The sequence below is a fragment of the Haemaphysalis longicornis genome, unplaced genomic scaffold, assembly GCF_048455015.1.
Source record: "Haemaphysalis longicornis isolate Haplotype H1 unplaced genomic scaffold, Haemaphysalis longicornis Haplotype H1 scaffold_4, whole genome shotgun sequence".
NCBI lineage: Eukaryota > Metazoa > Arthropoda > Arachnida > Ixodida > Ixodidae > Haemaphysalis > Haemaphysalis longicornis.
The window spans coordinates 72,888,819-72,901,199 of NW_027526361.1; the positions used below are offsets into that span (position 1 = coordinate 72,888,819).

Below are 12,381 nucleotides of genomic sequence, written 5' to 3' on the forward strand. Positions count from 1 at the left end.
CCTGGCGAGCGTGATTTAGTGGGCGTCTACCTGCCTCCCTACTCCCACTCTTCCCCCACCAGCGACCTCCGGTCCTCCCCTTCCTAATAAAATAATTTATCATCATCATTTTCCGCCTTGCGATGCGCGTGTAAGGGCCCGCTGCTTGGGGCGTAACATTAGACTGTTCAATCTTCATAAGAGCATCTCAAAAATACTTTAGGAGAGCCTACGCGCTTGGATAATTATCGAGGGCCTCTGAGCGCTGAACCTCGCAAATAAGCGAGAAAGGACAAGTTACACACACGATAATGTTTGCTCTGAAGAAAGTTTTTGCTCTCTCTCCTCGTGTGTTGCAAACTTGTGCGAGATACAGCTTGAAATTATCTGTAGTTATCAGAAGCTGTAAAAATAACTTAATCACTGGAAATCCCCTTTTTGATGCACTAAAACATCAAAACGGGCGATTTCTAGCACAGGCACTGTTGCTCCTCACAAGCGGAGTGTAGGAGACAGCGGCGCGAGTCTCTAAGCCGACGTCAGAGCCAGGGGGTGCCACTCAAACATTTTAGGCTGTCCTCAGCCTACATTTAGAGCCATAATTCTCCATAAATTTAGAGCCCTTCTCGTCTGTGGAAAGGAAAGTCCAGCGGATACGGCACTATGGTTGGGTTAGAAATGCTATGTTGGGGTTTAGCTATATCGGGAATTTGCTATATCGCAATTTAAGGACAGTAGATATGTCTACGCCACAGGCTTGGTGTCTCTACACACACATTGTCTCTACACACACGATTGGTGGGTAGAGACAATGTCGTTCTATTACAGCGCGGCTATGCCAATCACAGCGCAGGAGAGCTAGTGCGCCGCACAGGTGGCCGCCGAAGAACACGCGGCCGCCGGTGGGACGCGCACGCACGACTCAGGAATGAGGTGGCTGCGGTAGTACACTGTAGCGGCGGCGAAGAAAGATAAACAGGGAGGTGCAACCATAGTCTTTCCGTAGATGGCCACGTTTGACTGTTGAACACACAATGCGGGAAAGCCAGCTTGCTCCTATATACTCTTAAAGGCGGCTCCACCTCTAAACACAGATGCATTGCTGGAAAGACATTTTTCAAGGGCAATATATAAGCCGTCTTATCAAACTACGAAGGACTTGAGGCCTTTTTTTTTTCTTACAAATTTTGGCCTATCATGAACACACCCCGCTGAGTAAATTGTTGCCGCCGGCGCGAGGCCCTGAAACCCTTAAAACGTCCCTACGTACGAAGAGTGGACGAACACGGTATCAACCCATAAGCCAATTTCCCCCGCGACACCCTCCTTAGCTTGTACGACTTTGCCCGGGCTACCCGCTTACTTCTCTCCCCTTTCTCAACTTGCAAGAGAATGGAATGCTTACGCGCTTTTTTATGTGTCATTGGCTGTGGGAAGTGATAAACTGTGCTGCGCTGAAAATGGATATATTTGCATCTCCTAATTAAATTTGATTTGACTGGGCGACTTTCTCGACTCACGGCGACTTTTTTTTTAGCCACTTCTGTTTTTGAGGAGCTGGCAACAGCGAGAAGGAGCCGTGCATAACGCGCATGCGCCGTTGGCGCCGTGCTCATTCTGCTCGCGTCGTTGGACAGGAGGGCAGCACGTGTGGAGCTTGTCGCCTGATTCGCAGTTGTGTGCGTATTGGGTTGTGTCTGTTTCTATGTTTCTAGACGGTAACGGTACCTTCTCTACATCGTGATTTCGTGGCAGTACCAGGATCTGTTATCGAAGTTTTAAATTATGTCTAGGCGTTTTAATGCTGACCTCGAAGGCTGTCGAGTATTGCTGCGGATGAGCACAGGCGATGTCGAAGGCACGGTTTACGGAGTTCCTGAAAATAGCTCCCGACTTTCATTGATCAAAGGTGAGTTCGTCCGAATCTCACTTACGTATTGCCACCCGTTTCGTATATTTATACCTTTGTTACACGCTGTAGTTTACGTTTGGCGCGATAACGATGAGCGATAATGCTGGAGTCCCGTTATGACCAAAGCGCGGCGTTTCAATAAGACGCGGTTTTCTCCGTGCTATAGGAAAAGAGCCCGACGAAAGATTTTACGTAGCCGTCCGTTGAATCGATAGTTCTCCACGATAAGCGCGGTGTTCCAGCTTTCAATGCGCGGTTTTCCTCGCGCTTTATGATTTCTTTACCTAGCACATACATTGTCAGCGGTAGTACAGAATCGATAAACGCTTTAGGCCAATATGTGTGAATGTTATAAACAATTCACATCGAATTACTGCGGAACTGCTGTTTTGTTTCCTCTTTCAGTCGTCATCGTCGATTCCGGGACGCCTATTGCTGGCACATTCCACTTCTATGACCGCGACATTGCGTCATGTGAGTGACAGTACATCCTACGAGCGTGATCGGGAAGTCATTTGCTGTTTGTTCGCATGGCGGGCCAGTGTTTTGTGCGATTACTTGCGTCATCTCACCTTTCAGGTGTGGTTCTAGACAATACGCATCGCAAGAAGCAAGTGATCGGCCAAGAGTAAGCTCAACTTCTAAAGCATTCGTAGTTTAAAATTACGTATAAAACAAAGCTCTGCCAGAGCAACGGCAACGCATGTGCGGGGCGCGCTTGCCTTGTTCTCTAGCTCTTACACGTGGTGTTAATTGTTTAATGCAGTCCTTTTGTGAGAAAGCGCCGACTTCGACCGGTTTCGGGGAATTAGGAATTATAACCACGTGTTGAAGCCATTTCGAGAAGCCACCCGTATTTTCCTAATCCACTTGCGCAAAGGTTGCGCAGCCGAGGGAGGGCGCGACGCGGGTGTGCGGCGGCCCGATGCTAGGCCTATCGTCACGCTTTGCTGTCTAACATTATCTAAAGGTACCCTGAGCCCCACTTACAATAACTTTGACGTTGCTGATGTTGAGGTTACGTAATGCTGAACCTAAACATAGTATGTTAGGCCTAACGCCATTAGGCTTAGCGTTAAGGTTACGTAATGCTGAACCTAAACATCGGATGTTAGGCCTAATGTCAGCCTTTTTAAGCCTAGTGTTGTGAACCTGTACCCATTGGAAAAAGTACAGAGGTCAAAAGTGTTAACAACCACGCACATAAGCATGGCCTACAGTACTTGCAGCGCAGCCTGCTGATAGCCACCTGTGTGACCGGCGAGATTAGTGGACGGCGCTGTGGCACCTCGGCATTTGAAAGATATTGTGCATGCTTCCGCGTTTTAGGGGCAAAGTTCGACATAAGCAGCCCCTCCCCATGACAGCAGCAAAAAACTGTTTTAAGAATTATTTTCGGCTAATAACCAGTGAAGCCTTGATCTCGCATTTGGCATTGTTCCTTGACAAAGATGTCCATTATCAGTACCGTGATGTTATAGCATGCATGCGCAAGCATGTGAAGTGGCGAGGACTCGCGTGTGGCCCAAAGCTTTGCTCGTCGTTTTTAGGGGGGTAATCCCCACCAGTGTTATTCACGTGTTGCCTTTATTTTCACACCTGAAAACACGACTAAAGAAGCTATTTCACTAGTAGTTCCGGTAGCTATCAACAGGCTGCGCTGCATGTGTCAATGGCCACATGTTCCCACGTTAACCCTTTTGACTTCTGAACTCGTTCTACTTCATGCTGCATGCAACGGTTGACATCGTAAGATCTCAAAACATAACGGTAGGCGTTAGGCCTAAGTTTTGATGCATACCCAACACTTGCTGCTGCTTTTCTAAAAGTATTAGGTAACCACAGAGTAGCGCATGCCCGCAATTGCGCGTGGGACAATGCATGACTTCAAAGTGAAACAATAGGCTTATAAGTTCTGCTGCAAGCGTGGCAGTTGCTGCTGTAAGTCTAGCAAGGTGGTGCATTCCCACAGGCTAGGACTAGCCCCTTATGTATTGTACAGTTGTTTAAGAGGGAATGCGTGCTGCCTTTTTAGAATATTCTGTGGTGGGTGTGCCTAAACAGTCTGTCAGTCGTAAAGCGAAGCTTGAATGTCCTCACTCATGCCGTTGTATGCCAAAATGCCCTGCAGGAAAGCCAACTTTCTCTGACGATGATGATGAATGGTTGTGGGCGAAGTTAAAGAAAAAATTGAACCTGTGTCCCGCGTGTTATGAAGCTGGCGTCTATCCGATTGCTCCATTTCGACATGGTCGAAGTGAACGACAAGCAGCGGGTACCGATTCGCGCCATACACCCCAAACCCAAACGTTCGGCCTACGGAGTGCACACCGGAGAGTTGCTGTGGGTGTTCTAGAAGAGAGGTGCGTGCCTCCAGAGGAGCACATACTTGCAGTTTGGGATTGGCTAACCAAAGAATTCATCACGAGAAAGTTTCGCATTCAACCATTTTCATCGCTAGATGGAAGGCTGCGCGATTTTTAAATGCACAAGCATTTCGATGTAAACTCAAATGAGAAAACCCATCTGTTTGTCTTCACCTGTCACGCTTTCATTGCATAAAAAAATGGTATTATACAGAGAATAAACGTAATACGTAGAAATAAAATAGTTGGTTGTAAAGGAAAATTTGAGGTATTGAGATCCCAATTTGTAGCTTCTTGGTTTGAGTGTGTACCCACAACACTACCAGCTCATTCTCATAAGCGGTGCGAAAGCGTTTGGTGTCTTATTGTGTTTTGCAGTTGTAGCAACGTGGCGCCGCAGGTGGTCAATTCACAGGAAAAAGGCCACTTGCAATACAGCGTTGCAGGGGCGTGGTAACGTACACATGACAGGGAGAGGCGTCCCCACTTGCTGTGGACTTGCGCGTGCATTTACATAACTCTGCTACCAATGTAAGTGCATTCTGCGAAAAAAAAAAAAATCTTTTCTCGGGACCCTGTAACACTCTGAGCACTGCAAGTAAACCTGTGCTACGTTTAGATCACACTACCAGGAATACCTCAGCCAAATATTACACGTGCACGTGAAGCGGTGAGCACGCAAACCGCTGTGAAAGACTCAGAAAAACCAGCCGCCCTTTCTTCGATTCTCCTCATTATGCACCCCTGGCATGGCCTAAACGACGGCATTGCGGTCATGGCTGTCCTATTGGCTGTCACTGGTCAACTTTGCAGGTTATTTCTTGCATTTCCTGTGACAATACACCGTCGTCAGCGCTGTGTACCAACCTCTTCTATGCTCGAACCTGTATGCACAGTTTCAGCGTTTCTTTTGTGTTTTGAGTGCGCACGGAGTCTGAGTGATAACTTCAATACTCCTGTTTCAACGAGGCCACTCGACAACAAACGTCTATTGCTTCAAAAACACCCTACCAACCTAAGTGAGAGAGCTTGTGAGCAGGCAGCCATGCCTGTTTTTTTGTGACCCCAGACCAGAAATAGACCCCTTCACGTTGTGGAGAAAAGGAGAGAACTCCCTGGCCTGTGATATATCAAAGGCCACTGACTACAACGCCGCGAGCTGCCCCTCTCTCTGGGAGAGAGCGGACAGCTTTCGCCGCGTTGTCTGCGGTCGAGTTGAGAGGGAACAATTATGTGCGATTTCTCACTGTGCGTAGTTTCGGTGATAGTGAACGGATTTTCATAATTATTGCGGGAGGAGATTGCTATGTCAGTGGACTTCACCCCAAAAAACATTCCGAGTAGTCGACGATAAGTGCTGCAGGGCCCCTTTAACATGGGGGTTCATACCTTCAAAGCTTGATGCTTGATTTTTCCATCTCGCTGCAAGGTGCCTCTGTCAAATGCTTGCAGTGAGGACGGACCCCGCCTGCTGCGGGTGCGCCCCCTGCCCCCGCATCTGGAGCGGCTGAACGCGTCCGTCAACAGCTGCGAGTTCATCTGCCACCGCATCGAGGGGGACCACAATTCTGAAGAAGTCGTCAAGAAGGGCCTCATAGAGCGTACGGTCTTGGGTGTCATCAAGCAAGGCTCACGTGAAGGAATATTTTCACGCCTGAATAACAGTTACTGCATGGTCCTGCTGACTTTTTATTTCGGTTGCTTAACTAGAAAAATATGTTATTCTCACGCTTGTTATTCTAAAAATATGTTATTCTCACAAATGCATTGCATTTGTGGTACAGACAAGCCTCTTTGACTTGCAGCTGTATGAACATTTTGCGAGCTAGAAATTTTTTAAAACTTCACAAAGGCATTTTTTTTCTTGTACTATCATGCCAACTTCCTTTCTTGACTTTTTGTTTGCTACATGAAGCTACGTAGGTGATGATAGGCATATTTGGGACACATTATGGCTGTTTATTTTATGAAGAGAAGTAAAGGTGAGCTTTTAAGTGTATGTGGAAGAGTGCAGGGTGGGGGGGCGCTGTTTAAAGATCTGCAACAATTTACGATATTCAAGGTGGTACGAATTTACCTTTTCACATTTGTGGATTATCTGAACATGAACTACGATTGTTGGGCCCTACACTTAGTCATTTTGAAACATAATGAGCCATTTAATGGCATTGATTATTTTGTTGTCTTGTAGAGGTTTGACTGCTGGAGTGCACCATTTTATTTACATTTTGCAATGTTCAGAAGAAGTGTGCAGCGTTGCTGTAGTAGATGTGATAGAATGTGTTGTGCAAGGATAGCAAACTATCTTGGCAAAAAATTTTTATCTGCTCCGTGGGAAACATTTTGCTGTTCCTGTGGGATTTTTTTTTTCCAGCACTGTTCTTAGGCTGCTACAAAATCCAATTTTGCTGCTATAGTAACTTCTCTGACATGACTCGGGCAAATCACATGGGATTTTCCTGCACTTCAAATGGTCATTGCCCTACCAACTTTACTCTAAGTCTCTGTTCCGACAAGACTTGTATGAACCCCTTCCCCGTTTTCAAAATGGGTTTTGCACGTTTATTCACAAGCAACCCAGTAGGTTTTCTTACTTAACGACATAATGGGTGAAATTCAATGACAAAATTTCAGACAGGCGGTGTGGATGCTGTGATGTTTAACTTTATTCGTAAGATGTAGCATTTGGTGGCCGAAATTTTTCGCAACTCTTTTAAAATTTAGCTGAGGTGGGCCTAGTTTATGAAACTTGATCAAGTACAACTTGGTGGGCTCACCTAAATGAATGTGAACGAAATGACAGCTGCCACAAAAGCACTGTCAAATCAGGACACCTGTTAGTACATTGAAAACAAATTGGTTGCATTTGTGGCCATTTCACAACTGGGCTTGCAATGATCTGTTGAGCCGTAGGTTACCTTTTCTCTTATTTACTTATTATTTCAGTATATTGATAAATTCTTGTGGTACTGAGTAAAAGTGAAAGCGAAGATAGAAAACATGCTGCTCATGGAAATTTCGCTTCTGCTTTTTCGTTGGTCATCCCAACTGATGTTGCACGTTTTCATTTCAGTAATGGGCCCACCAGACACGCTGCCGAAGTTGCAGCGGCCACTGCCGTCAGAGTTTGAGGTCATCGACCAAGTCAATGATCGATTCAATAAGGCGGTACGTGCGCACCGATGCCATTGCCTGTGCTGTTTCACATCTGTAGGGCAAAGAAAATACCATATTTGCACGATTCTAATGTTTCTTGATTGTAATGTGCAATAGAATTTAACACCCCAAATCCACAAAAATATCTTGGCGCCGATTCTACTGTGCACACGAAATAATGCCCTTAACGGATGCCTCAATTGCGCAAAACATTTAAATGAACATTAATCAGCACACGCTCTGGGCAGCTAAAGCGCTTCTGTAAGGCTTTGCACCTAAATATGAGGTCCCATGTTTTCACCAATCGCGAACACTGGACTCCAGGACGCCTTATGCACACGATGCTGCCTGGCTCCCTTCCATATCCGCCAAGATGATTGCTTTGCATTTAAAGGAAACCTCCATCATTCATTGAGCTGGTTCGTTTCGGATTTGAGGTTTTTGAGTTTCGGGTCCGATAGCAATGCGCAGGTATTTTTGAACGCCTATATCCGTGAAAAAAGGTGTGCGTTGGAATTATGTAAATACGGTTATATGAAGAGCATGCCACAAACTTGGCATTTCTTGCTGGCTAAATGTGGTGCATCTCTTGGAAGACGTTAGAGGGGCTTCACTTTTCAAAGCATGGTCGTGCAATAACATTGTAGCGTTTGAGCGACACGTCATTCACATCCTGAATATGGTGGTGCTGACGCTGATTGGGCAGTGTTAGCTGCTTGATTTTGCATTCGCTTGTCATTCAAGTTCTTCTTCTTTCTTTTTTTTCCCCCCAGATGGCAGCTGTAAGGAATGCACGTTCCATATCCATTGGATTTGAAGGCCCCAAAGTCAGTCGACACCGCCCCATCTCTGTGTTGGCGGTGAGTTCTGCATGCAGATTTCTGCATGCATGTTATGTAAGCAATATGTGTCAAATGTACCCATTGTGAATGGAACATACTCTTTTGCTGGGCAGAGTGCCCATTTTAGTGGAGTTAAATTTTTAAGTGTAATAACATGATGACTGATTAATTCCATGAAAGATCGAATGTGCATGCGTTTTTAATTTCTGATTGATTTTTGGAGTGTGTGTGTATGTGTGAGATAAACGAGCACCAGTTACTGGCTTGAAAGTGAATTCTGTTTTCCTGGAATGCATATACAGCCTAGTCCACTTATAACAATATCCAAGTGCCAAGGAAATCCCATCGTTATAACCGATAATTGTTATAAGTGGGTTGCGAAATAAAAAGACGGGACAGAGCTCAAAACATTTTATTCGCATGCCAGCAAGGTCGTACTACTACTAATTTGCGGAAAAGAAGCCACAGTCGGTCACCTGTGTTTGCCGCGTGTGAAGCTAGCGCAAATCTTTTCCAAGAGCATCTACAGGTGCTTCACCTAGCTGAGATAAATGTCCTTGGCGGAAACAAAGTCCCCGAGGGACTGTGTCACGCATTGGACCTCCTACGAAGACACTACCTGAGTAGGCTGCGCAACCGCATCATTAGAGACGTCACTGTTGCACTTTTGGTGCACAATATAACCGGATTCAATCGTTATATCCGATATTGTGGCACTGGAGCATTCGGTTTTTTTTTACCATAGAAAGAATACAAAAGTTGATGGTGCCATAGGTGTTCATTGTTATTATATCCGATATATTGTTATAAACGGTATCGTTATAAGTGGACTCAACTGTATACATTGCACGTGGCATGAATGACATGCTGCTTCTGGTGGCTGCAGTTTTTTATTGCTATGTGGCTTCGTATGTAGTGTAATGCAAATTTTTCACATTGCAATGAACAAAAAGTTTTATGCTAAATGTTGAAATTGGTAAAGTAGACGCCAGGTTGTTGCTTTCTCTGACTTGGGGTCCTCTGTATCAATATCTGCAATGACAGCAACTAACTGTTAAGTGATTGGTAATGATGGCCAAGTATTCAAGAAGCAAATCAAAATGAATGGCTCCTTCAGCAAACATAAAACGTACAAAAAAAACTAGTTACGTCTAAATGTTTTTCAAAAACAGCTCAAATTAAACAATCAAAATAAAAAAATGCACGTCTTGATTTTTAAAAATGTAGCTAGTGTTGTTTCTGGAAGTGGGCAGTAAAATGTGAGCAGTTGGGCCTGTCTAAACCAGATGGTGCTAGCGCCACGGCTGCCATACAGGCCTGAAGCGTACATGAGTGTCCGTTTCCACCGTTGACTGCCATGGCCCACTGAGAAGTGCGTCGTTCGTAAAATATGAAAAGTGCCGTAATTTAATACTCGGCATCCTTAATTTACCAGTCCTGGACAGTCTGCGGGCTATCCAAGGACTGTGTTCAGACCGGAAGCAGAATTCGAAATTGCGGCACAAACCCGCTGAAAAACAGCGAGTCATTTTTTTTACATTTAAAGGAGCGACAGCAACAGTTTTTGTGGTTAATATTATTGTGCAGTTCTCTTCCCTTACCCACCAAGATACCCTTGCTTAAGTTTAAATCTGAGCTACGTAAAACATATTTTAGTTTTATTTTTCTTATCACACTCTGCCATTGTAAAGTTCCTTAGGTGGCCCCCCCCCGTGCAAATAGGCATCAGTGTGACGTCCTTTCTAATGGATGAAAAGGAGCCGACATAGTTGAGCACCTTTGATGGGATCCAGGGGAAATGACCCCAACTAGCTACGCCTCGCAGACAACAACTCTAGACGTCACTTCATTAGCGTGGCTCAGCGAGCGGTGACATATGACACTGGCAGCGATCATGTATTTGTGCAGGTAGCCACAGCTACAGCATACTCATCACCTCGTACCAGATTGACACTTCTTGGTGACAGCAGAGTCCCACATGATAGAAAGGAGCTGATAATATGGGCGAGATCTCACACTGAAAGCTGTCATCCGCACCGCTAGTGAAAGGGGTAATGGAATTCCATTGCGTTGGTAGGCGTAGGCGCATTCAAACAGCCTGCTAGCTGTTCTCGACACATTGAAACTGCTGCCCCCCTTTTTGCCTCCCTTATCCTCCTTTATGGGTGCAATAAGCCATGCCCTGCTCATGAAGTGTGGTGGATCACATGCTGAGGTGTAGACCTGCAAAGACAACCATCAGTGGTGGGGTGTTCTCAAAACGTGTGCGTTGTGTCTTGATGTTTTCACTGAAGTGTTGATGTAATGTCAGGACTTTTGCTTCAGTACCTCTCACACTCATAGCTGCAAAAACTGATGCACGTTATATTATATTTGATCATTTATCATGCACTTCAAGAGAATGTGTTGCTGGGCATGTTGGTTGAGGTCTACAACTATACTGAGCGGCGCAAATACACAACACACAAGAAAGAAGACACGGACAGGCGCTACACTTCCAACAGTTTAATAGCACCGACCGCAACGTGCACATACAGTTAAACCTCGATGTAACGAAGTCGGTAAAATTCGTAATTTACTTCGTTACATTGAAATTTCGCTACATTGAAATTCGCGGTTATAATGAAGTGTTCATCCCGTGAAGCGTTTCCTGAAAAAGAAAACGTGGCGCGCATACACGGCCGGCGCACTGTTTCTGTTTCTATCGGTGCTTAATCGTCTACGCGGGCATCAGCGTGATCCGCATGGAGCGTTTTCTTCCCGCAAAAACGCGCCCCGCAAGCCACAGGCGCGCTGACGCAGCCGCGGAGACCACCCGCGCGATGCGGGTAGCACCAGCGACCGATTCTAACCGCTCGCTGAAACGCAACTCGAGGGGCAAACGAGAGGGGTATGCGAGAAAAAAAGCGGATAACGTGGGCGAAATTTTCACTGTAAAACGTCATACACGCCGCTTACGAGAGCGCCCATCAAATATCCTTCGCGGCAGCCTTATCGTCTAGCCAGCCAGCATCCCCGAGCGCTTCGAAGCTCCCGCCGTAGGGTGCGCGCCTCCCCATTGGCGAAACCGTGGCGAAACTGGTCAGGCTCCTCCCACCGCTGCGCGCAGCGTGAGTCACTTCCCGCCGCCGGCACGCAATCGCGGACGCCGGTGTGAAAAAAAAAACGCGCGTGCAAGGCTCATAAAGATTCACAAATGCTTGCTGGGACGACGAAACCCAACAAGCATGAGTGAACTCGAACGAAGTGCAAAGCGGCGGCTTGCGGCGGCGGCGGCGGCAACGCCAGTGGCGATTAGGCTTACCACCGCGGAGGATATTTGATGGGCGCTTTCGTAAGCGGCGCGTGTCACGTTTTACAATGAAAATTTCGCCCACGTTATCCGCTTTTTTTCTCGCGCGCCCCTCTCATATGCCCCTCGAGTTGCGTTTCAGCGAGAGGTTAGAAGCGGTCGCTGGAGCTACCCGCATCGCGCGGGTGGTCTCCGCGGCTGCGTCAGCGCGCCTGTGGCTTGCGGGGCGCGTTTTGCGTTTTTGCAGGGAGAAAACGCTGCGTGCGGTTCACGCTGATGCCGATTAAGCAGTAGACGATTAAGCTCCGACAGAAACAGTGCGCCAGCCGTGTATGCATGCCACCCTGTTTGTAGGCAAGGGACTTAATCAGACTCCGTGGCTGGCTGCATCCGCGACATTGGGCGACCCGTGTCGCCGTTCGCGTTTTATTGGGACCCCATTTCGGCGCTTGCGTCTCCCAAAATCTACTTCTACAACTTAAATATCGTGCCTCGTTTTCCATGAAACTTCGTTACATTGAAATTCCGGCAAACGGGACTTCGTTACACAGAGGGTGAAAATACATGGTGTGCATACGCTTGAAGTTACAAAAAATTCCGTGGTTCGTTACATCGAGGGTTTCGTTACATTGAAGTTCGTTACATCGAGGTTTAACTGTATACACACATCCCGACATGCGCAATAGAGATGCGCACAGTGTCAACGCAAGAATTTATCTAAAAACCACCCCTCGGCTTTGAACAATTCCACCGAAGTGTCACTGACGCAGTCACTTCCCTTCACTCTGATACAATGCGCCTCGAGCAATTCTCGGGCCTTCTGATATCTGCTCT

General features: G+C 46.5%; 1 protein-coding gene across 1 annotated transcript in view; it reads left to right on the forward strand.

Annotated features, from left to right (window-relative positions):
- The first annotated feature begins 1,599 nt into the window (after window positions 1–1,599).
- Window positions 1,600–12,381, forward strand: part of LOC144178918 (piRNA biogenesis protein EXD1-like) — a 35,451-nt gene continuing 24,669 nt past the window's right edge. Inside the window, exons 1-6 of the mRNA XM_077707066.1 lie at window positions 1,600–1,888; window positions 2,297–2,365; window positions 2,471–2,519; window positions 5,710–5,858; window positions 7,331–7,425; window positions 8,187–8,273. Of these exons, the coding sequence (XP_077563192.1) occupies window positions 1,765–1,888; window positions 2,297–2,365; window positions 2,471–2,519; window positions 5,710–5,858; window positions 7,331–7,425; window positions 8,187–8,273 (573 nt within the window). The 5' untranslated portion in view covers window positions 1,600–1,764. The remainder of the gene's footprint in view (window positions 1,889–2,296; window positions 2,366–2,470; window positions 2,520–5,709; window positions 5,859–7,330; window positions 7,426–8,186; window positions 8,274–12,381) is intronic.